Below are 26,403 nucleotides of genomic sequence, written 5' to 3'. Positions count from 1 at the left end.
CTACTATATTTTCTTTTTTTTTTCCTTTTTTTTGTCTTTTTGCCATTTCTTGGGCCACTCCTACGGCAGATGGAGGTTCCCAGGCTAGGGGTCTAATTGGAACTGTAGTCGACGGCCTATGCCAGAGCCACAGCAACTCGGGATCCGAGCTGCATCTGTGACCTACACCGCAGCTCACGGCAATGCCGGATCCTTAACCCCCTAAGCAAGGCCAGGGATCGAACCCACAACCTCATGGTTCTTAGTCGGATTCATTAACCACTGAGCCACGATGGGAACTCCTGTCTACTATATTTTCTACACCCAAACGCAATTCCAGAATGTAAGTTGGTACCCGCAGCACCTACATGCTGAAAAAATGAACGAAAAAGGGATTCTCCCCTCCCCTCCAAAAAATATTTACTTAAACCAGGCACTAAATTTGGTGTTGGGAGTATAGAGATAAGCAGACCAAGTTCCTGCCTCAAGAAGCTCAAAGTCAGGAAGGCAGGACAGATGAGTACAGGTACATCCAAACATTGTAAAAGGTGACCCAAGAGGTCCACGCAGAATGCTGGGGCCAGACCGAAGGGGTATCTAACCCAGACTGGAGAAGCCTTTGGCTCAGTGTGACAGGGAAGGCTTTCAAGAGGACATGCTTAAACCTAGTCTTAAAGGACAAGGATGCTGTCATCCATTAGACATTGGGGATGGCAAGAGCCATGGCACAGAGGTATTGGCTCTGTGGTTCATTTGGTAGTCTGACACAGCGGGAGGGAAGCGGGGAATGGCCAGCAGGGGCTCAAAGATTTCATTAGCTTTTAAGTTAGGGGCTTTTTGGCTCTTTTGGAATCTCTGGCAATGAAGAATAGCAAATTCAGTGGCCATTTGTTGGATAGGAAATGTTACAAAGTCAGTCTCAGCTGTCACAGCAGCAGCCTCTATACTCATCTACTCATCCCTGGGTAAAGGAACATCTTATCCCCCGGGACTCTCAAATCAAGCTGCCCTATCCACTGAGCAAGATAGCAGACACTCCTCTGAGGCATTCACCAGCTCACCAGCTCTCTTTATCCTCTTCCTTTCCTTCAGCTGGTATGGCTTGTGATCATGAGACAAAGGAATGGCGTTCCCGTCCTTGTCACACAGGACCCCACGTGAGTCCCCCACATTGGCCACAGTGAGGTCTTTATCTGACAGCAGAGCAATCAAACATGTTGTGCCTGAAAAACAGAAGAGAGAGGAGATGCAGGAGGTCAGTGGTGCTTTAAGGTGAGGCTGCTTCTCATGGTTCCTGGATTCTTCAGTCATTAAAACTGCTCCTGCTGGGTGAGAATTTATCTTCAGCCACTCCAGGAATGATGGCTGTTCACTTCAACAACACTGATCAGATCTGACAGTCAATGTTGGAGTGTCACTGAAATGGGCTAGGATAACATTATCATTTTCCCAAATTGCTGTTGTCTCTGCTACCCTTGATTTAAATGCATAGCACAATTAAAAGGATTAGGAGAGAATCAGATCCGTTTGAAGCTTCAGACAATTGATACTTATTTTCTGCTCCTTGTTGGTGCTTAGTTTCTGTGAAGGCCCAGTTGAAAGGGGGGAGGATGTGGGTTGGGTGATCTCAGCTGGAGGGCCTGGAAGGGCCAGTAAGAGACAGATGCCAACAACCAGAGCCTATGGTGCTCTGAGGAGCTGTGGAGAGCAGTCTATAAAAATAGCTCTAAAAATCTGACAACAAAGACCAGTGGCCAGAAACAGGTCAGCTCCAGGGTGTGATGGGGGCCAACTATAAAGGCAGAAGCAGGAATACCTACTTCCATGACAGAAATGAGGCCTGGGTCAACAGGAAGTGGGGATTGGGGGTGGTCACAGTCAGAAGGGGAGCAAGAGTGATGAGCTGTTTGCCTGGAGCCCATACAAAACACAAGGAACAAACACTCTCTCCTCAACACCTTCTTGGAAGGAGAATGGATAAAAGCTAATAGAGCGACAGACAGATCTGACTGGCGGCCACCCTTATGACCTGCCTGATGTGCCTCTGTACAGCCCCTGTCCTTTTTCCTCCTGGCTTCTGACAGTGTCAGTGAATATGCAAATACCTGCTGAAATGCACAACCCATTAAGCTCTTGCTTCAAATTGCTAATGCCTTTCCTTGTTAAAATTATTCACCAATTAATCTCCATTACTATTTAACCTCCTCCTTAAAAAGGTCACATTCCATAACTGAATGTAAACTGCTTCTGAAACAGCTCTTTATCTTCAGAGAACAACAAAGAGACTGAATTCTTAAGTAGATAAGAAGAATAAATACAGGTTCATTTTAAGAGCGGGGTGAGAAATGAGCATATTCGGCCATTATAGTTGTATTCAAAATTCCATTCCAAAGCCTATTTAAATCAAAGGTGCTTTGATTAGAAATGGAAACACATGAAAGGTTGGTTAACTCAGGATTTCTGATATGAAAATCTTTTGTGAGCAGAAAAAAGACTTGATCTCAGGGATTATCAAAGCAATTGGCAAATCTTTTACTTAAAAAAAAAAACTGTAAGAATGAAAATGTAAGCATGAGAAGAACAATTTGTATGACTGGAAATCATTGTTCTCAGTTTCTGTTATTAGTTGTGTTTTGGTCTTCCTCCATTGTCACTCTGTGCTCAAGCATCTGATTGTGTTTGCCTGTGTGACATAATGAGCATGAATTCTCCTACAAGACACATGCTTCAAGTCTGAAAGGTGAACTGGAAATACCATGTTATTGAGTACTGATGGCTTGGGGGCATTATATCAGCATAACTCTTGGACCTGTCTCTCTCCCCAAGGCCCCCTCCCCTTCTCACTCTGCACACTCTGAGAGATCTTAGTCCTGACCTTTCCTTCCATCACCCTTGCATCCACACCATTAGCCTTGTTGACTCTCCTAAGGTCCATATCAACCCCTACTAGGCACTTCATTTGGGATCCAGAAAAGGCTTTGGGGTCTCTGTGTGAGGAAGGTGAAGGGATTCACCTGGATGAGCCATGAGTCCCCTCCCCTCCCCCATTCCAGCCAAAGCAGCTCTACATCCATCGTTAGCTTTACTGAGCTGCCACATAAGCATTTTTTTTAAAGAGAGGAGGGGGAGTTCCTGTCATGGCTCAGCTGTAATGAACCTGACTAGGATCTATGAGGACAAGGGTCTCAACCCTGGCCTTGCTCAATGGGTTAAGGATTCTGCGTTGCTGTGAGCTGTGGTGTAGGTTGCAGATGAAGCTTGGATCCCTCATTGCTGTGACTGTGGCTTAGGCCAGTGGCTATAGCTCTGATTTGACCCCTAGCCTGGGAACTTCCATATTGTGGCTGCAGCCCTAAAAAGGAAAAAAAAAGAAGAAGAAGAAGAGTAAAATTAAAAAATAAATAGTAAATAAGAGAGGAGAGGTCATTCCTATACCTGGTGGGGGGGGGGGAAGGAAATTTAATTGTATAATTGTATATGTGATTAAGAACCAGTGAAGGGTTTTAAGCAGGACAGTGATGTGATGAGATATGTGTTTTAGAAGATCACATCAATGGCTCTGTGGAAGATAAACTGGAAGCTGGGTCAACAGGTAGAGTTAATGAAGATCTGAATTAATGCAGTAAACATAGGGATGGAGGGTAGGGGACAGATATTTAAGACCAGAATGAATAAGCCATAGAGGATAAGGAAATAAAGGAGAGGAGGGAAAGTCCAGGATAATGTCCTGGTGTCTAGAGAAGAGGCACTGGGTGCCCCAGGGATGAAGACTTAAGAAGATGTGTGCTTGGGGCTTTTGCAAAAGGCTTTCTCTCTCACTAAGAGACACGATGCAAAAAATGACCCACTTCTTCAGCCTAGTGTGGCTCGTGTGGCTCCTGGCCACCTTGCACTATGAGAGGTGATGGCTCAGGGTCAGATCCCCAGAAGGGGTGGCAGAGGGGTGAGGACCTGAGCATCACAGAACTGCCAAGCTAGCCTGGAACTGCCCTGTTCTTGTTCCCAGAGTCACCAAATGTCTTTACTGCTGAAGGCTTTTTACATTGGATTTTTTGGTTCCTTGTGGTCTCCTCACTGGTCCAGGGGCTTATAGTTCAGTGCAGGGCTTCTGGATGAGAGCTTTGGAGTATGGCTGCTTTGCTTCTCTCACATGTTAAGATTCATGGCCTGCCAATTCCCATCAAGAACACAATCCCACTGTCTCTGTGGGTTAATAAAATCTACCTCCGGATGTGGATTTCAGGAATGTACTGCTTTGAGAACGTGGGAGCTGCCTGTATTAGCAATAGAATCTCAGACCTGGCCAGAGTGGGTGAGCCCCAGATGGCGGAATTAGAGTTGTAGGCAGTGTTTAGGATCACAGAAATGTCACCATTCCCTTTCTGTAGAAAGCTGCCTGTGTCCCGTGTGTAGGCCCAAGCATGATTGAAAACAAAAGATAATGCTTCACTGTAAACAGCTCATTGTTTGGGCTCTGCAGTCTTAGTTCAGGATTATAAGAGATAGTTTATGATCAAATCTTACAGCACAAACTACCATGTTGCTGAGAAACTCCAGAAAAACACTGTGCCTCAGAGGAAAGGAGAAAATCATTGTTTCTTTGGTATGTGCAAGGGAAAAAACCCAAAAACATCCAAGATTCTGGTTATTAGTTTTAAGACAAACTTATCTATCATATTACTTTTTTTTTTTTTTTTTTTTTGTCTTTTTAGGACTGTACCTGAGGCATATGGAGGTTCCCAGGCTAGGGTTTGAATTGGAGCTGAAGCTGCAGGCTTATGCCAGAGCTACAGCAATGCCAGATCTGAGCCGAGTCTGCGACCTACACCACAGCTCATGGCAACACTGGATCCCTAACCCACTGAGAGAGGCCAGAGATCAAACCTGCATCCTCATGGTTCCTAGTCGGATTCGTTAACCACTGAGCTACAATGGGAACTCCATATCAAAACCATCAGGGTTTGACAATATTACTTGAACCTCAGGATTGTATTTATATTAATAATTTAATCTAGATGAGAACTTATTTGAAAATCTGGAAGATATTTTGGAAATTTAACCCAAGAGTCTGACTTCACAGATTTAGAAAAAAAAAAACAAAAACAAAAAAACTAAAAAAGCAAATTCACAGACTAGACTTCAATATCCTAGCTGAGTGAGGTCTGGCAAATTATTTAACTTATAAACCTCAGAAAATGGGCACCACAGTCCACTCAGTTGCTCAAGTTAGGAGTCATCCTTGGTTTTTCTCTTTTCCTCATTTCTGGGATTCAATCCATAATTAAGTTCTGTCTCTTATTCCTCTAAAACACATCTGTGTGTGTGTGTGTGTGTGTCTTTTTACGGCCACACTCACAGCATATGGAGGTTCCCAGGCTAGGGGTCAAATTGGAGCCACAGCAATGTCAGATGGGATCTGCATCTGTGACCTACAACACAGCTCACAGTAACGCTGGATCCCTAACCCACCGAGCAAGGCCAAGGATCAAACCCATGTCCTCATGGATACTAGTTGGGTTTGTTACCACTGAGCCATGCCAGGAACTCCTAGAACACATCTTGAGCCCTTCCCAGAGTTCCCACTGTGGCACAACAGGATGGGTGGAGTCCCTGCAGCCCCAGGACGCAGGTTCAATCCTTGGCTTGGCGCACTGGGTTAAAGGATCTGACATTGCTGCAGCTGTGGTGTAGGTTGCAATTGTGCCTTGGATCTGATCCCTGACCCAGGAATTCCATATGCCAGGAAAGAGATCCGAGCCACAAAAAACAAACAAGCAAAAAACCCCTTCCGGGGAGTTCCCGTCATGGCGAAGCAGAAATGAATCCAGGAACCATGAGGTTTCGGGTTCCATCCCTGGCCTTGCTCAGTGGGTGAAGGATCTGGTGTTGCTGTGAGTTGTGGTGTAGGTCACAGACGTGCCTTGGATCTGCCGTTACTGGGGCTGTGGTGTAGGCCGGCAGCTACAGCTCTGATTCAATTCCTAGCCTGGGAATTTCCATATACTGTGGGTGTGGCCCTAAAAAGACAAAAAACAAATAAACAAAAAACCTTCCCATCCTCTTGTTCTCATTGTACCAATTCTGGTCCAAGCTACTGCCATTGCAGCCAGCAGACTACTTCAGCATTCCAGGTCCTGCAATGGTCTGGCTCCCTCTATCCTGCCCAGTGTTATATCATACCACCCTCTCCCTTGCTCAAGGCCTCCCTTCTGCTGCCCAAAGATGCCAAGCCTTTGGTGTCTTTGTACTCACTGTTCCCCCTGCCTTGCACGCATATTTCCATGACCTTACCACTGACTAAAGCACATGGCGATGTCTCAGTTCAGGTGTGACATTTTCAGAGGCCTTCTCTGATAGAGGATTTATCTCCTCTTTGTTTTCTTTACTGTCCTCCAGACACAAAATTACGTAGATATCTTGTTTATTTCTTTAAACAGTTTACTTAATGTCCTTGTTCCTCTGTACAAGGTGAACTTCACAAGGGCAAGGATACCACCTGCTTGTCTTTCCTCCAGTAATGCTAAGGTCTGGAACATGGCAGGCCTCAATATGTGCTGAATAATCAAATTCACAGAGGAGTGGACAGACAATCACATACTCTCTCCTTGGACCTGATGTGGCATTATGCTAAACTCCCTCTTTCCTGCTCTGAGTCTATCCATCCAGGTCAATACCACATGGTACAGCACCTTCTAGTTACTGCCGCAGCAGGGAGAGAGGCAGCTATAGCAAAATACATTTTACACATTGATCAAAACATAATGACCCTCCTGTACATGTATGACCACGTTCACAGACACGCTGTAAGTGGAAAGAAGTTCCAGCCCAGGCCTGTCCCTAGCTCTTTCCTCCAGTCCAGGATCCTGGTTCAATGCACATGCAACATGGGTAGGGCTTCCATCCTCACCAATGTCCAAAGCTGTGACACCTTGGGAAGCAATAAAGGTGCATCATGGTGGTCATTACAGGGGCAATCTGCGTCTGCTTCTGACCTCAGCTTGTACTTCAGAAAGCAAACACGTTTCATGTTGTTCTATAAATTCTTGTTTTCCTTAGTATTTGTACAATCCACACCTTCATACTATGTAAATATATGTAATCATGTAAATATACATAGCCTTACTTTTTGAAAAATATTAACAGGGTTTTCTAGGTGGAGGGATTTTAGACTACTTTGTTTTCTTCTTATGCTTGTTTCTATTAAGATGAATTTAGTGTTACTTAAAACCACAATTTATTCCCAACATTTCAGGAGCATATCCACTACATGAAGCAAAGTATTCAAGACATAAAACAGAAAAAATGGGAACTTAAAATTCATGATAACAGGACAGAACAGGTAGGAAAAAGGCCCAGAGGAATAGCAGTGACAATGATGACAGCACCACTGTGGATAGATGGTCTGAGTTCAGATTCAGATCTGACCATCAGTGACTATCCATCAATGACTCAGTGACAGACTAGTGAGCTTCAGCTGCCTTCAGGCAACCCTGGCACAGCCCCACCTCATCTCTCAGCAGTGCCATCTACCATGTCTTCTCAGAGCAGAACACCCTGCCCCAAGTGCCAGTCAAAACACATCACCCTCCACCCCTTGCACTCCCCCACCCCCTCTTCCCATATGCACACAGCTATGATTTAAAAATTGGAGTCATGAGAATCTTTATTTTATGAAAGTTCAGCTTACTGCAACATTTTCTTCCATGAGTGACACTGTAGTTTCATTTTTTCTGGGGTGGGGGTGGAAGGCTGGGCAGAGTGGAGAAAGCCTAGGGCAATTAACGTGACTTAGGAGCCTTGCTTCATTAAGCAGATGCTCTCCCAATGACTGCACCAAACACCTGCTCATGCTAACAGTGACTGCCCCCTGTGACACAAAGTCTTTCTTAAGAGAATCAGGGAAACTGCCATTTTTTTTTCCTTCAGGAAAAGAGAAAAAATTGGGAGGGCAGGGGAGAAGTGACAAGGGAGAAGGAAGGGAAGAGAGAGAGAGACAATGAATGAATATTTCAGTGAAGGTGTTACAACCGCTTAAAAGCCATTTATTATACACAGCACAGGAGAATCAGCCCATTTATACGATAAGGAAAAATAGGTTTATCTTGAAAAGGTTTGACAATGAATGTTAGTTCAATAACACAATTCCAGGGCCTAGATGACACCAGGGCCTGGCAACTGACAGAAATTATATTGGTGTGCAGCATATTGGAAAAAGAGCAGGCAGAGCCAGTCATTAATGAAAGCATCATTGGGAATGATAAGATCACTGTCAGCAGGGGCTTCTAGCCCCCACCTCCCGCAGCCAACACTGTGATGAGCCCTGAAACACGGATAGAGTCCCAGGCAGCTCACAGATAAGACTCCCAGGCCCCATCCCCTGTCTGTACAATGTCTAGGTCTGCCAAAGCTTGACCTGCTTAGAGCCTGTTCACCAGTCTTGCAATAATTAATGCCATGGCAGAGACAGACCTATTTGGGATGATCCATTGTCTGGAAAACTAGAGACTAAGCTCTAATCTTTCCTTCTTTATTTCTTTTCTCTCATCTATTGCCTCGCACCCCCTGCTCTAAATTCTCTTGGAGGTGGGTCCTTTAGAATTACAATAATGTGCATGGCTGGGGCCGGAGAATCACCTAACACATCTGTCTAACTCTGTACAAGAAGGAGGCTATGGAATTAATACTCATTAACAATTCATGCTGTAAGTCAGGTGCTCCACTGTGATGAGTCTCATAGCGAGAACTGGAAAGTTATTTTATGCCATGAGAGGCTTGCACGGAAAGTGGTTGGAAAAGAATCTATGTGTTCACAGTGACAGGTGAGAGCTGCCATGTCCCACCCATTCAGCATGCACCGGGCTCTGTGCCAAGTCCTTGGCAAAGGGAATTTCTTTAACAGCCTAGAAGGCACTGGTATCCCCATTTTACAGATGATACAACTGAGATTAAGGGATTCACCCAAGGTCGTGCAGCTAGTGAAGGACAGAACTTATCCAGTGTGTTTCCTAAACGTTGCTTTCAACCTTGAAGCAGGCTGTGGCCAGCCCACAGTTACTGTTTCTGTGCAAACTAGAAAAAGGTATCTCTTCCTTAAGACACTTTACCACCATCGTCATAGAAAGGTCATAATACATGTTGACAATGACCAAAGTGTGGACGGTGCCTCCTAGGGCATGTGGTCAAACACACACAGCCATGTGGACAACCCTGCTTAATAGGCCATACCCTGCCCCACCCACCCCAGGAGAGAAGACCCCAGAGGAGAGAATTACCCAGTGAGGGATTTCAGCAGAACAGTGTGTTAGAGGTTTGCTACTTCATACAAAGACTGGAAGCAGCCCTAGAGTCCAACCTGGAAGAGTGAAGTATTGACAGCAGCACAGATGAGGCCACATCTGAGTGTGACTAAGAACACATGAAGGCCCTCTTCCACCAAGCCCTGAGGTACTAGAGGGGCAAACTATCTTTGTGGGTTTCCAAAGAGAGGAAGTGGTGATAGGACACACTGTATGGGGAAGGAAGCTTATGTGAGCCCTCCCTCCCCCACCCCAGTAGCACCTCTTTGTGTCTCCCTTTGCACAAAATCTGCCTCAGCTTCTTATCACATGCAGAGTGGTGGGAATAACATTTTGTGAGAAAAAGATCTATTACGAATTATAGTTTTCTTCTCCTGAGATTTGTGTAGGTAAAAATATCAGCCATTGAGGTTGATACTGGCTGATGCGAAGCTTGCTGACAATTTCTATTATTTCAAACCCTAGTGTTAGGTAGTTGAACTCTAGATTTAGGTCTACTTGGGCTCCTCCTCAGTAAACATATAGTAATTAGTAAATGACTAGAAGAAATAAGAAAAAATGTCCAAGTGCCAGAAAGGTCTTTTCCACAAATGAGGTATGCCACCCTAAATAAGAAAAACTATTTATTTTATGAGGTTGGGGAAGGAGGTAGAGGCCATCATTCAAGATTTTAGAATCTGATGGAGTAGTCCTTAAATTTTCATGCTTCACCAAAGGTGAAACATAGATGTGTCATTTGATGTTCTTGAATACCATTCTGGAATTGAAATATTCTTCAACTTTCACATTTCAACTGCAGTAATAATAATGTTTATCTCGTATTTGAGTGTAGCTTGTAGTCACCTTTCTCTTCCCTCCTTTTCAGTTAAGTATGAACATGTTAAAGAGAGTCTATTAAGCTGATCACATGCACTGGGGGTCTCAGAAAAGCACAGCAGGACCTCTTGCTGCTGGAGCCTTCATCTCTCCTCTCTCGCGTGACTATTTTGAGGTACAAGTAAGCACACAAGCTTTTCTGAAGCTCATTAACATACTTCTCATAACTATGGCTGACATTTAGTTCAGATGATAACGTGCTCCTGAAATTAATTTCTAATTACACAATCACAACCTGGATTCCAACTCCAGTATCTTTTAATGGTAAATAAAATTAATTTCATGGTTCTTTGATTCTTCTGACATAAGCCAGAGTTGCATTGGCTATATTTTTTCATGTCTTCATGCTATGTGAGAAGTCTTCCGTGAGATATCTCTCTTTAGGGGGTCCCAGCAAATTACAAGGACTGTTTCTACTTCTTTATGAATGCTAGGGAAGTGGAGTATAATAGGAACTTCTGAAATTGAGCTTTACCAAAAGGGGCATTTGCTTTTTAGTAAAAGGAAGAGAAGAGAAAGGCAGAGAGAGAAAAGGGGAAAAGGCTGGAATGAGAGGTGCAGCCTGATTAATCTGGTGCTTAACTGAGAATTGTACTTTCTTTGACCTTTTTTTTCTCAGTGCAGAACCAACTCTTTTCCCTATTGTTTCAACTAAAAACAAACCTAATCTTTGAGGTTATTAAGTTATCTTTATTTAAATTACCATATAGCTATCCACTTCAGTGTGTGTGTGTGTGTGTGTGTGTGTGTGTGTGTGTTAGAAGGATGACATCTGGAGATATTAACGGAAATTCCTGCCCTGATGTATGTATGAGACCCTATTTCATTCTGTGTGAGGCACCCACTGTCCCAGGGAAGATTAGGATTGCTGTGGCTGAAGTGCAAAGAGAAAGTAGTTGTCATGTTTAGCTTTTGAGTTTCAAGGAGATTGGAAAACTCACGAGACAACCTTTTCAAGAGAAAAATGTTTTTCAGTGTCCATCAGCCTCAGTTCTGGACTAAACCATAGGCATATGAAGATGGAGCGAGTGTTCCTGCCCATGGGTCCTTGCTTCTTGCTCCTCTGACCCATAAGGCTGAGCAGGCAGGAGGTGGGTGATGGGCAGAAATGGAGGGAAGACAAAGAGAAAAACAAGAACGGGTCTCTGATGTGTGAATCTCCAAGAATTATATGGAGCTCAAAGCACAGGAGGCCGAGACCTTGCTTTCAAGGGCAGAACCCATGAAATCATAAACCTTTGCTCCAGTATAGAGAGGCAGTGGCTGAATGACAAGCTCACCTGGACAGCCTAGTGTGAAGCAGAGGAAACAGCTAAGAACCACTGGGCCTCCTTTGAGGGAGGAATGGCCACTCTCAGGAGCTTTAGGGCCTTCTAACCGCAGGCACTGCAGACCCTGGTTCATCTCAACAGACGCCAGGATAGCAACAACATCCCGACATTCAGAGCACCCCTGAGGAAAAGGGGGGTGTGGTGAATGCTTAAATCCAACTTGGTATTTACACATAAGCCCCTGAGGAAAACTCAGGAAATTACAGCATAAACCTGGAAATAAATACAGCAAGATTTTGGTAACAGATCCAATATGGATTCAAAGTTTGTTACATTCAGTTCTATTGAGACAAATTACATTTTGACACGTTTATTGTGTAGCTGTATAATGTGTGTGTGTGTGTGCACATGTGGTGTGTGCATGCACACCTATCACACATTGCACCTCTTAAATTTTACCCTGGCCTAAATATTATGAACCTTAATTTTTAAAATGCTATAGCTAGTACCAACAATGTTTGATAACTAAAAAAGACTTCCCTCGCCAATGAGTTAGTTAACACACCTATTACTGAAGAATTCCAGATGGAAGAAGACATAGTTTTCAAAGCCAAATTTGTCCTTGTGAAGCACGCCACTGGCAGGTTTTATAGTTATATATAAATTATTTTCAGATGATCTTTTCCGTCCAAACAGAACACAATCACTTATGTCCCCATTTAAAATAAAAGCTGTACAATTATGTTCACTTAGGATAAACAAATAAAGCCAAATCTGATTGGGGCTGATTTGATCCAATAATTATTAACTCTCCAGCTTGCTTTTGCTTCAGTGGACTACAAAACTGATTCTAAGCTATGTCTCCAAGATGGCTGCTGCCTCAGAGATCCGACTTTTATTTCATCTGGTCCATCTAGACACATACCAAGAAGTGATATCCCATCTATATGTATCTACAGCTGAGAATAGTCAACCATGTTACTTCATGGAAATGGCCCCCTTTCTCCTCTTTCCCTCTCACACCTCCATTTCCTATACCTAATAACAATACAAGATTGTGTGTGTGTGTGTGTGTGTATGTTAACTACGTGTGTGTGTGTGTGTGTGTGTGTGTGTATGTTAACTAAACAGTTTTATGTCCTTTGTTCTCTTATTCAGTGCCTGCTGTGTGCAAATTACTAGGTTTGGTGCTGGAACAATAAAGATGAACAAGATATCATCCATAACTCCAAGCACTTACTGCCTAATGGAAAGATGGAACCCAACACTCAGAATCCAGCATGGTGAGTGCCATGATGGGGGTATTCGAGCCTGGGCGTGTGGATGGGGTGATAGCAGAGATAAGTCTTGGCTCAGTCTAGGAAGAACATGTGTGGTGGGGAAAAATCAGGGAGGATGACTGGGAAGAAGTGTTCTTAACTCTCTCTTGAAGATGTGACAGGATAGCCTAATACGGCTCTTGGCACAAAGGAAGAGATAAAGAAAGAATCTGTAGGATGAAAACGAATGAAAAGAGTGGCTCTCTACAGAGGATTTCCTTATCACATTAGGAGTTCCTTTTTGGCACTGTGAATTAAGGATACTGCGTTGTCAGGGCAGTGGCTCAGGTCACTGCTGTGGCCTGGGTTTGATCCCTGGCCTGGGATTGTCCACATGCCTTGGGTATAGCCCCCAAAATACATCACATTAGCTTTCTACTTGGAAAAAAAGCTGTACATAAAATATGATTCCAATTTCATTTACTTCAATAAATACGCATGTGTATAAATTATGCAGAAAAATATTAGAAGGAAACAAAATGAGAAGATGGTTATTAAGGTTCATTTAAATTTTTATAAAAGATTTTCCTGAATTTTCCCAAATTTTCTACATCTAATGGGACTCATTTATAGAAATTATTTCATTTTTACCAAATTCAGTGCTTTTTTAAAACCAAATTCAGTGCTTTTTTTTTTTCATTTGGTAAAAATGAAATAATTTCTATATATGAGTCCCCTCAGATGCAGTGACTGTGTTCTGTTTGGATGGAAAAGATCATCTTACTCCATTTCATGAAGTAACATGGTTGAAATATAAAGAAATCCCCTGTAGAGAGCCACTCTTTTCAGGGCTTTTATCCTTCCTACTGAGGGTTTTCTGCCATGGTCTACAATGACTTGTCTGGATTTTTGGTTTAGCTGTTTGATTTTCCTCACTGAAATGATGTCCCATTTTAGTAACAAGATTAAGGCATTGTCTCCCGTTTCCATTTTGGCCAATGTATTTCCAGGGAAGGAAGGAACGGTGTTGGAGGATGCCAGCCCCCAGACTCATCACAGGTAGGGCTCAGAAAGCTCCAGGTGTCCAGGTGACACCAAAATTGTGTGACACCACCACACTACACGATTAGATGCTGCTGTCCAGAAAGAGAGAAGGATGACCATAGAGGGTGGAGGATAACAGGAACAGGCCCACTATGACACAGGAGGTCCTGACCAGGAAGAGCCAGTTCCTCAAGGCAGCAGGTGGTGCTTCCATTTTTGCTAGTGAGTTGCTGATGGTGTCACATTACAGGAAGTAAGGCTGGTGGCGGGTGGGGTGAGCAGGAGACAAAGGTGGAGGAGTGTCAGCATGCCAGAACCTCAAGTCACAAAGGGAAATGCCACTAACAAGCTACAGCTGGCCAGGACCTCTGCCTGCAGCTCACACAAGCCTCACCTCATTTTGTTTCACAAAAATCCTGCAAGGTATGTGTTATCATCACCATTACCATCATCACCTCTCCATTCTGCAGATAAGGAACAAGAGGCTCACACAAGGTCACCTAGCTTTTGAGTTGGAATTTGAACCCAGGTCTGACATCCTCAATCATGCTTTGCAATTTTTCTCTAAGGAAATTTTATCTGGAGTGTGGCAAGGAAGAAGTCAGTTTTGCCAGCAAATAGCTTTATTTGAGAATTCTTTAAAGTTCATATTTGCTTCCACTAAAGAACAACACAGGGCAATATACAAACTAAATATTCAAAGACACCTTTCTGGAACAGTATGCAAATGATGTATAAAATTTTTTTTAAGTATTTTTTAAAATTGTTTTTTAATCCATGGCTGAGTTGGAATATAAGTGTGTGATCTTCTTGGATGCTAGAAACAATACAAAGGTGAAAAGCCCAAGAAGTGAGGAAGAAGAGCTTCTTAGTTAGGAAACCCCATCAAACATACACTCTCCCAGGTCCCCAAGGCTAAGTCACTTTAGAAGGGGCTCTGAGGCCTTTAGGATATAATGTTTCCAGTGCATCAGAGGAGAATTGGATAGTCTTCGGAGTTTGCAAAGTAACACCAAATACTTCTTCCAGTGACTCTGCATGATATTAAATTTCATCTATCAGATAAGGCAACAGGGTCTCAGACTAAGTCTGATGGCCAGTTTGCAATGGACCTAGAACTTAAGCTGCATTTCAACTGCTCAGTCTAGTACTCCAGGCACCTCCCCACAACTGTGGCATATTCTAAACTGCTGGATCCTCTGTTGAATAAAACCTAAAGGCTCCTATTTTCCAAGTATGAAAAAAAAGCCTTAGCAGTTATAAGCCCAGGGGTTTAAACTGACACTCAAGGAGTTCCCGTTGTGGCTCAGTGGTTAACGAATCCGACTAGGAACCATGAGGTTGTGGGTTCGATCCCTGGCCTTGCTCAGTGGGTTAAGGATCCGGCATTGCCATGAGCTATGGTGTAGGTCACAGACACAGCTCAGATCCCGCGTTGCTGTGGCTCTGGCATAGGCTGGTGGCTACGGCTCCGATTAGACCCCTAGCCTGGGAGCCTCCATATGCTGCAGGAGTGGCCCAAGAAATGGCAAAAAGACAAAAATAAATAAATAAATAAATAAACTGACACTCAAGGCATCAGCTTCATTCATGAACATAGCTGATGAAGGAGCTGGCCAGCTCAGTTAAGATCAAGGAGATTCTATAATTAATTAGGGAACATCGGGCTCTTTTTCTTTTCTTTTTACAGCCACACCTGTGTCACATGGAAATTTTCCGGCTAGGGATCGAATCAGAGCTGCAGCTGAAGGCCTAGTTCACAGCCACGGCAACACCAGATCTGAGTCACACCTGAGACCTATGCCACAGCTTGTGGCAATATCGGCTCTTTAACCCACTGCGTGAAGCCAGGGATCGAACCTGTATCCTCGTGGACACTATGCTGGGTTATAACCAATGTGGGAACATCACGCTGAGCTCTAAGCAGGTTTAAATCTCCTCTTGACCCCCAACTATTTAATATGTGAATTGCAGGAAACATCTTCTTTTTTTGAGTTTTTTTTTTTTAAATGATTTTCATTTTTTCCATTATAGCTGGTTTAAAGTGTTCTGTCAATTTTCTACTGTACAGCCAAGTGACCCAGTCACACATACATATATACATTCTTTTTCTCACATCATCCTCCGTCATGCTCCATCATAAGTGACTAGATACAGTTCCCAGGGCTATATAGCAGGATCTCATTGCTTAGAGGAAACATCTTTGAATTGAGAGATAAGAACACTTCAAGGGGCATCACCTCCATTTATTTAAACATGACTCTCAAGATCCCTGGGAAGTCCTCCCTCTGGTTGACAGCCGAGAAGTGGAGCTTCTCACAGCCTCCCTGCTCTCTTGGATTCACCCTAAGTTGAACTGGCTTCTGAAGACAGTTTTTTCACTGTCTATAGTCTATTTTCCAGACCAATGTAATAAAGTCAACCTCTAACTTGAATAGAAAACAACGTTTTTAAACATTAAGCATGATTCATGTAATTGAATTTTGTTTAGAGCTCCTCCAAGGTGAGTGTTTCTCTCTACCTATTTTACTGCTTGGAGTTCCTGAATCAGCAGAAACTTTGAAGGAGTCTAGCTTGCACAGAGCTGGATGTGGTCTATAGGAAGTGCAAAACCGCTAGGCAGTAGGGACCTGGGGAGGGAGGGGAAGCATCTGGGCATGCAGTTTCCATGTTGGTCTGGACCCTGAAGGAGCTCTAAAACCCAGGGTGGCATTGTCACAGATTTGCTGGGTTTCTGCCACTCTGGCCGCAACAAGATTCTGGCTGAGTTTATAAATGATGATGATTTAGCCTCTGAACTCCTGCTGCTAGCTAGTCTGGAAGCCCAAGTTATTCATTCATTTAGCAGGCTTTTAACAAGCACTTTCCGCTATGCCAGATATTCTCACAGGAGCTGGGAATTCAGAAACAAGAGATGTGGTCCCTCTGTGAAGAAGTCACAGTTTAATGGGGTGAGAATAGAAAAACAATTCTCTTATGGTTGAATTTGAGAGAGGCAAGCACAGAAACCCACCTGCAATCATAGAAGGAGCAGATGTTTGAGTTGAGTTTTGACTGATGAATAGGAGTTAGCCAAACAAAGCTGATGGGGAGGAGGGCCTAGATTGTGAGTGTGGAAGGAGGCTCTATATGCATGTGTGTGTACGGGGTGGAGGGAGTTGAATAAATAAATGAATGAAAGGGGATTTTTTCCCTCTTTTATACTTGAGAAAGATTTTTAAGACACTCTTTTAATATGATGATGATGGGGACATCCACTTTAATGTGAATCTAAATATGTCAAATCTCAAAATGGAAATGAGTGACATTAAGAAATGTCAAAGCTCTCGAACATTGCCGAGCTGCAAATATGATTATCTAGACATGTGTACTATTCAAGAAAATTATGTTTAGAAGGAAAACATGATAAAGCAGCAAATTCCCAACCTGACTTTAGAATGTTCACAAATCATCCATATGGGATTTTCTGTGATTAGCTGATTCACAGTAAAGACTTTCACCATATGCTATAGTGCCCGATTTCAGCACTGTAGATTAGTAAATTACTGTACTTAATTTTCTCTTGCTCTATTTTCAGTTCACATGTTTAACCTTATAGAGAGTTAGGGAACATGCTGCTCTTGCTTGCAAATTTAAACTGATGTGTAATGGGAAATTCCCAGCCTTGAAGAACTTAAATTAAGAACACATGTTATATTAGTCCCTTGTTATGATTGCTGGATGACATCCAGCTAAGGAGCTTTCAAAAAGGAGGAGGAATGTCTTAGCACTACTTATTAATCAAATCTCTAAGGCTAGGATTTAGAAGCACTTCTAAAACCATATATTGTTCTTCAAAATTTTGATTAAAAAAAAAAAAAAAAACGCCAAACTGTCACTCCTTGAAGGAAATATCTTAATATAAAGAAGAAAGTAAAGGGTCATCCAGGGATTAAAAAAATGTATTTCACTAAGCACACCACTGGCCAGCTGACATTTTTCAAACTATGATCATGAACTCTGCCAAACTGCTGTTGCCACAGAGAGGATATACAAACTGAATAGCCCACCTTAGACCCAAATCTGGTAGATTTATTTCCATTTTCCAAAGGGAGTACACATTGCTTGAGTCTAGGACCAGGAAGTCAGCTTTTAAAGATCCAAAGGCTTGTGGATATCAGATTTTAGCATTTCTATTGCAGTTTATTCAATTCAGACTCCATTTTACTCAGCAGTTGGGAAGAAGTTTCATTCAATGCTTTCTACTTAAATTTACCAAATAGAAGTTATGTATTATACTTTAAAATATGATGAGGTATGAGCTTTATAAAATTTCAAGAGAAACTGAACCGTGGAAGTTCCAATGCTGAAAGAGCTGCAAGAGAAACAAAATCCGTGCCTCTTCTTCACTGCCTTCTCATCCAGTCACTGCTTTCTAAGAGGGCAGAGCACTAAGAAACTGGATTTTTCCAGGACAGTCCTCAGAGCTGTCTCTTAATTGATGAGAGGCAGAACCACTGAAGAAAATGGAAGAATTTCATATGATTTTCACTCATTACTGAAGAGGAGAAACACAATTGCAATACATACCAAGGGGCTGTGCTTTCAGTAAAGAACAAAAGGTGTCAGGATGGCATCAACTTTGCTTTTTAAAAGAAAAATAAAACTCAACTACACTTATTAGTATATGCAACCTATAATTAGCCCTCTCCTGTAAATTTATGTGAGGTGATGTGACTTAGCCTCTTGCTGAAGAAAAGGACACAAGAGTCTAAGTGTTAGTCACTTAGAAAAGCAGAAAAGGAGTTCCCGCTTTGGCTCAGCAGTAATGATCCTGATTAGTATCCATGAAGATTCCAGTTCTGTCCCTGGCCTCACTCAGTGAATGAAGGATCTGGCATTGCTGTGAGCTGTGGTGTAGTTCGCAGATGTGGCTTGGATCTGATGTTGCTGTGGCTGTGGCAGCTCTGATTCGGTCCCCAGCCTGGGAGCTTCCATATGCTGCAAGTGAAGCACCCCCCCCCCCCAAAAAAAAGAAAAGAAAAAGAAAAGCAGGAAAAGTGGGTTTGTCACATATCTTTTTAGCCTTAATGGAAATTCCTTAAAAGCACAGATCTCCACTCTGAAAGCCACCTTGAATTTGCAGCATGAAATGCCTGCGGAATGCCCTGTCTGGTGACCACAGGTTGATAACGACCAGGCAAAGAGAAGGAAGGAAACATGAAATAAGAGGGGAAAAAAAATAAACACGAAGGAATGCATACACTGCATCAAAAAACCTCTCCAAGCTTTGCAGTGTCTTAACTAGCAGCTGGCTTGGCTTAACGAACTCCAGAACTATCTATGTAAAATTCACCATTTACAGGAAGATAATGCTAACAATTCACACTTATCCAGCAACTCTCTACCAAGCATTGCTCTAAGCACTTTCAACATATTAATTTACATAATCCTCACAGCAACTCTATGAATAATCCTCTCATTAGCCCCACTTTACAGATAGAGGAACTAAGACACAAAGACACAAAGGGGTTAAGTAATTTGCCCACAGTCACACAGGTATTAAAGAGAGAAGATGAGGGGAGTTCCCTTTCTGGCTCAGTAGTTAACGAACCTAACTAGGATCCATGAGGATGCGAGTTCAATCCCTGGCTTCGCTCAATGGGTTAAGGATCTGGTGTTGCTGTGAGCTGTGGTGTAGGTCGCAGATTTGGCTCCGATCCCAAGTTGCTGTGGCTCTGGTGCAGGCCAGCAGCTGCAGCTTCGATTCAACCCCTAGCCTGGGAACTTCCAAAAGAGAGAAGATGGGGCTTGAACTCATGAACCTGTACTTAAATCCAAATCTTTAGGTTCCAGTTCCTCCCTATATTACTATTCCAAATACACACCCATAATGAGCCATCCGCAGAGGTAAGTTATCAAAAAAGAAATGTCAAGTCAGTAAGCATATTGTATAGAGAGGATGATCAGGGAAGATCTATACCCCCTCACTGACTTATAATAAATAATGTCCCCAAAGCAGTTCTGTATTTATAGAATAGGTCAATGTAGATTTTGATCTTAGGAAATCCGAGTCATAGCTTGATTCAGAGTTGCTGGTATACCATTTCCCTTTTATTTCTGTGGTCGCTAGTGATGAAAATAGAAGAGGACATCACTATACAGCCTAATAACTTGAGTCAACCAAGAAATGTTGAAGTCAGTTGGCTGGACTACCGTAGCTTTTTTGGAGTCTGTTAAGACTATAAATCAAAAAGCCCTGCGAAAGAGACTAACATGTTTAAACCTAAAGGATGTCCTGAAGACAGCAAAATCACCCATTAGGCATGTCCTGGAACTGGGAAAATGAAACGATTTTTAGAGTCACTTTCATGTTCCTAGCAAGAATCACCATTTATATCTACCCATGACATGATCTTATTTAGTTGAGAAATAAACCAATCATTCTGATACAGGTAAGATTTACAGCCTTGTACTTCTTCCACTCATGTCATCTGGATGTTGCACATCCTGTTCTTTTGATTCACCCTTTCAAGCAATTATTTCTTGATCAATAACAAAGAGAAGCTGTTGAGTACTTTGCCTTTATATGATGACACAACCAGCCCTCTGCACTTTGACTTCTGAAGCAGTCAAAACCACTTTCTAGAGACTTAAAAGCAATGGTGACTTTTCTCAGAATTAGAGAAGGGGCCCTCAACCACATAAACCATGACAACTTTACATGTTGTTATATCAAGTTTGAGAGCTTTCTGCGTTGCTTGCTACTTCTTTCAGTTAGGTTACTTAGCTATTCAGTGAGCAGAAGCAAGCTCAGGAAAAGCTGAGCAATGACCTCTTTTGGTCTCAAAGGATCTCATACTCTTCTCTCCCCAGGGGATGGCAGTGGGGTTGGGGTTGGGACTTTCACCCCAACCCCCAGCACCCAACACTTCCAGGGTTTTCTGTCTACTGAACCACTCTATTGGGGTCTGTTTTCACCTGCAATGCTCCAAGCCTCCAGAATCCCCCACTCTTCTTCCCTCTCCACCCCACCTTGGTTTGGATCAGGACTTCTATTACCTTGGTTTGAAGATCCAAGGGGTTAGGTGAACCCTGAGTAACAGAAACTCGATCTATGAACACAAGGTCAGAAATTGCAATGGTGTGTTTTCAGGGATTGTCACAGGCTGGTAGGAGATGTGTATTTGAGTGAGGAAATCTTGCTTGTTTTTCAAAGTGTATCAGGTAGGTGATCATTAACACCATTTATGTATAAGAATAGCCCTTGTAATACAATTTTGAGTCACTCTGGGTGTTCACAAATTGCTCAGGGGTGACCTATTTGAGTGATGGAACAATGAATCAAAGCGAAAGAAGGAACTCTTTTAAAAATACTGGTATACCCAACCCAATGGAATGCAACAGAGGCAATTTTATTGCTGCTACCTATGGGGAAAGAGAATGGCTCCACCTTAACCACTTGGTTAAATCCATTGCTATTACTACAAGAAAGTACTTTAAAATTTGGCCTCTTGTGTTCAAACCCTAAAACAAAATGGGCTTGGGTAAAAAGGGGGGTGGAGAAGAGAGACAAGGAGGAAAGGCCAGTTCTGAGAAAGATGTGAATTGCACCAACTCACACTCTCTGGCCCCTGCAGAAAATCTGTTTGGGATTCAACAGCACCATTAGCAGGTGAGCTAAATTGTCCGAACCCTCATCACAGAGCATTGCTGTTGCTGCTTCAGGATGCAGAGCATATGGCTGCCATCAACCAAAACAGGGAAGAGCTGTTCAGTCAGAGTGCAATGGAAAGAACAAGAGCTTGAAATGAGACCACCTGGCTTCACAGTCTAGGTAAATGCCCTCAGGTGAATGAACTTAAGCTCTCCTGGCTTCAGCAATACACAGCAAGGCCTGAGAAATGATGTGGCATGTGCTTATGGTTCAGTGATTATTTGTTCCTGTAGTTTTCTTTTCAGGTCACTACAAGGTCGCCGTGACTCCTGCTGCCAACTTACACCTGTATTATCTTCCTGAACTTTCTGCCTTTAACTGCACCTGACCTCTGATTGGACAGATAAAGGGCATCTGGTCCTTCCTTGGTACTTCTCAGAACTACAAGCTTCTTACCTGCCTGGATCTGCTGGAAGGGACCTCAGCGGTCATCTAGTTTGTGGTTGAGCTTATAAAGGTAATGAAACAGAATGGGGGTGAATCATTTTGGGTCCCTGTTTCAGGAGGGAGACTGGGGAGCAAACTTTTGGGTCAAGACTACTTGCCAAAGATTTCTTTCTCCTGTTCTCTTAGAAGTCTTGTCTGACATTCTATTCCTTTTCTGAGGCCTGGTGGTTTATACCAAAGGAATGACCTCTGGAAACCTTCCTTTTTGGCTCAAAGGAGGCTGTTTATATAACCTGTATTATGATTAGAATATAGAGAGTACATTAGGAACCGCCTTTCTTTTATTTCATGTACCTTAGGATTTTGTGGGCTTTTTAAATTTAATTTTTATTTTATACCAGAGTATAGCTGATTTACAATGTTGTAAAAAATTTGATATATGGATGATATATGGAAGGACATATAGAGCTTTGAAAAGCACATTTGGAAGCAAAAATGTTGGAAGCCTGGGCCCATCTACATGCCTGACTCTAACTGGTGATTCTCTAAATTCCTAAATCCCCACTGCTGTATCTCTTGATAATAGATATGACTATCATGGTGACAGGAGGAGACTGCTGACTGGGAAATGATGGAGAGGTTATCGTAAGACGGGAGTCAGTCTGGAAGGTTTTGTCTGAGATAGGCATGAAACAGCCCATGGCGTCCTCTCACGGTATCAGTGAGCAGGAGCTCAAGGAAATTTCCCAAACTTCCACAGGCTAGCTTGGGCCCAGTCTTTTCTCCGTGGTTTCTCAGGACCTCAGAGAGGCTACAGAGGGTACGGATACTAGGAATATAATCAACTCACATCCTTTTAATAAACTGACACTGAAGCAGAGAGCTTAAAGGCTCACTCATGTGGTTTTGCTGCCCAGTACTGCCCTATATCTGAGTAGAAGAGCCAGGAAAAGAGAAATTCTATGGGGACGTATGTGTTAAAGGTGATGGTAGGTAGAGGGGGTAAGATGGTTTCCACAAAGCATATGTACGAAAAATGAACTCCTGGAGGCAGTGATAAACAGCAACGTCGGGAAAAAAGGGTAATGTATTAAATTTCCCTTTTAGGGGCCTAACAAGAATGTACTTTCAGAGATAATTTTTGTCCTACATGTGTTCAGATACTACTCTTGATGTTAAGGGTGGAAATTTAAAAATAGCCTCTTTGCATATAGCTTTCTTCAGGTTTAAATGTGCTTTCACATACCTTATTTATTTGAAATTTATGACATCCTTCTAAGGCTTGCAGGCTGGTTTCATACAAATCCATTTTGGCATGATTAGTGAAACACATTAAGCTTCGGCGTGAGATGGGTGGGGGTTTCAAATTTTTAGCTCCTTATTTTCTAGTTGTCTGACTCTTCTCGAGTTAATTAGCCTGCTGAAACTCAACTTCCTCTTTTGTTCATTAAGTCTGGCTCTTTGCCAAAACTGCCTGAGAGGGAGCTCCTTACAATGAGATAATCTCTGTAAAAGATTGGCCCCGACAACACTCAGCGCGTGCTCTTTCCCTTTGTGTGCAACTTCAGATCTACATCTGCCCTTTCACATATGAGCTGCCATCAGACTACATGTATAGTTAGGTTTTTTGTTTACCGTGTGCTGGCTCTGACACTAGAAGGGAGATGAGAAAACAAGAAGCAGATGATCTGAATATATGCTCCGTGGCACTGTGAGTGTAACAGAAAACCACAAGTCCATGGAACATGATGAATTCCACTTCCATTTGCACAGATGACCTCCCTGAATCCACGCTGACCAGAGTTCATCAAAGATTACTGCTATTAGGTGGAGTTACATGTTAAGGAGTACCATCTCACCAATTAAAATTTTATATAGGGCACACACACCAACATTCTGTCAGCATCCTGATAAACTCTTCATTAATGACTGCCTCAGGCTTAGGGTACCTCTGCTAATATTCGGCCATCCGGGGGAGCCTTTTTGTCACTGGTGTCATGTGCCCTGGTTTACTCATGTGGAAGAGGTGGTAGGAAAGGGATGATTATCAGATTCTGCTTTATAGTGTGGCTGGGTTCTTAGCAACAGCTGATGCTAATCTAGTCCCTCTTTGTGCAAACCTCGAGCTGATTTTCTCCTGGGTTTCTGGGCCCTTCCTCTTTCCCTTTCTGGTGTCATCTCTGCTCAGTGTCTTTTTACACAGCTGGCTCTGCAGAAGTTTCTTTCTCCACCAGTTTCCCAGGATTCGGCCATCGTTCCCTTTTCTTGTTTTCTGCTGTGCTTGCCTAGGACTGTCCGAGCCACATCCACATCTTCAGCCACACCTGCCGTATTACATCCGCCAACTCTGTATTTCTAGCTTGAGAGGACAACCTATCAGGGCTCTGCACTCTTTTCCGAATTTTTCAGAATTTTTTTTTTTTTTTTTTTTTGTCTTTTCTGGGTCCGCACCGGGTGGCGTATGGAGGTTCCCAGGCTAGGGATTTAATCGGAGCTGTAGCCGCTGGCCTATGCCACAGCCACGGCAATTCGCAATCCGAGCCGAACTGCATCTGCGACCTACACCACAGCTCACGGCAACGCCGGATCCTTAACCCACTGAGCAAGGCCAGGGGTCAAACCTGCAACCTCATGGGTCCTAGTTGGATTCGTTAACCACTGAGCCATGACGGGAACTCCCAGAAAAATTTTTTAAATTTTTAAAAATTAATTTTAAAATGTCTGAGTCAGAGCATGGGGAATCAACATTAATGCAAATCCAGAGAACCTGGGAGTAAACACTGACACCTCCTTATGTGCTCATAGCTAATTACCCAGTAAATTTGACTGATTCTATCATTTTATCTCTGAAATTCCCCCTTTCCTCTCAGCACTTTCCGATTAGGAGAAGAAGAACATAGTGGCATCAGCTTTGGGTCTGATACCTATAGGGTTACTACTTAATAGCTGTGTGGTTATGAGCAAGGCCTTCAGCCTTTTTTTTTTTTTAATTAAAAAAAAATTACTTTTATTGGAATATAGTTGATTTAGCCCCTAGGCTTTCTGAGCCTTGCTTTCTTCATCTGTAAAATAGGGATAACATAGGATTTATTGTTTAAACCAATTGGTGTTTGGTATGTAGGCTGTGAGAAGCCCTCCATGTGGTTATGTTTTACTTGGTTTCTCATTTCTTCTCAGCTAAACCAGTGCTTTGACTTGAGTGCACAGAAGACTCACCTTGGGCTTGCTGAACCCTAGACTGCTGGGCCCCATCCCAGAAAATCTGCATTTCTAACAAGTTGCCAGGTGATGCTGACTCTGCTGTTCCCAGGCCCACACTAAAGGCCTCTTGGCTTCCAACCTCCCCACTCCCAGCCCCATCTCCACCCCACCATCTTTTTAAAATATTAATGTCTGTATAAAAAAATTGCTTGAACTTCCTAGTAATTGCTAAGTACTTTTCATGCAGTCAGACATAGTTCTGAGTGCTTAACATGACTGAACTTATTTAAGGATAGATAGAATTTATTTATATCTCCGTTTTACAGATGAGGAAACTGAAGCATAGAGAACTTAAGGAATGTGTCCAAGGTTACAAAGGTAGTAAGTTTCAGAGCCAGAATTCGATACCAAGTTCTACTCCTCAGCTACAGAGGCCAGGATCTCACCACCTTTCTGACCTATAATTTCCTCATCTTAAAATCCTCCAAAAAACAACAGTCTACAGGATCTGAACACATTCCTTTGCATGACTTATGTGACCCCCAAGCCTCCTTTTGCACCACTCACCACCTTGTTCCCTGACCTCTATTCATTAGAGTCTGGTTTGTTAAGCACACTTTCCCCTGCATGAAACACTCCCCTACCAACTCCTATTCATTTCTCTATAAAGATACCTCTTCTGAGAAGCCTTTGCAGCTCTTCCCCACCAACTGTGGATTAAAAGCCCCTCTTTTCTGGAAGTTCGCTTAGCAGCTAGCACATAGCTCTCTTGAAGCTATTCCATGCACACCTGCTTGTACCCTTTACCAAACAGTGAGCACTCAGTTCAGGGCAGTGCAGACTCTTGTCAGTATACCTAGAAGGCAGGTAAAGGCCATCTGTTAATGAGCTGAGATAATCTACATCCAACAGCAGTTTCAGGCCCTTTGCTCTTAATTCCTCATGGGTTTCTTCTTTGGGCTCCTTCAGACCTATGTGCAGAACCAATCTGTCTTCATTCTATTTCTTTAAAAAAGATTTTATTTATGTTTACTGTTGGGTATTTCCGTCAAGGATAAAAATGTAAAATGTAACAAACATCCATATACCTACTACACAGATTTTAACTTGAAATGTAGCTGATATACAATGTTGTTTTAGTTTCAGGTGTACAGCATAGTGATTCAGTTATATGTGTGTGTGTGTATGTATAGTTATATATGTATGTATGTGTATATATATGAGATTATTTTTCATCATAGGTTATTACAAGATATTGAATATAGTTCCCTGCAGTATACAGTAAATCCTTGTTGCTTACCTATTTTATGTATAGTAGTTTCTGTCTGTTAATCACACACTCCTAATTTATCCCTCCCCTATCCTTTTTGGTAAACCGAAAGTTGGGTGTATAT

At 42.7% G+C, this 26,403-nt stretch overlaps 1 protein-coding gene across 5 annotated transcripts in view; it reads right to left on the bottom strand.

Annotated features, from left to right (window-relative positions):
* PPM1L (protein phosphatase, Mg2+/Mn2+ dependent 1L) overlaps positions 1-26,403 on the bottom strand; it is a 336,602-nt gene that overhangs the window by 8,492 nt on the left and 301,707 nt on the right. For all 5 annotated transcript variants that reach the window (XM_084987490.1, XM_021069737.2, XM_084987493.1 and 2 more), the window contains one exon: positions 1,041-1,202. In XM_084987490.1, coding sequence (XP_084843616.1) covers positions 1,041-1,202 — 162 coding nt within the window. The remainder of the gene's footprint in view (positions 1-1,040; positions 1,203-26,403) is intronic.

The sequence above is a fragment of the Sus scrofa genome, chromosome 13, assembly GCF_054392235.1.
Source record: "Sus scrofa isolate SSC_HxYL_T2T_F1_AM1 chromosome 13, Sscrofa_HxYL_maternal_Yorkshire_Landrace_v2.0, whole genome shotgun sequence".
In the NCBI taxonomy this organism is placed as follows: Eukaryota; Metazoa; Chordata; class Mammalia; order Artiodactyla; family Suidae; genus Sus; species Sus scrofa.
This window is presented reverse-complemented; position numbering and strand designations above follow the sequence as displayed.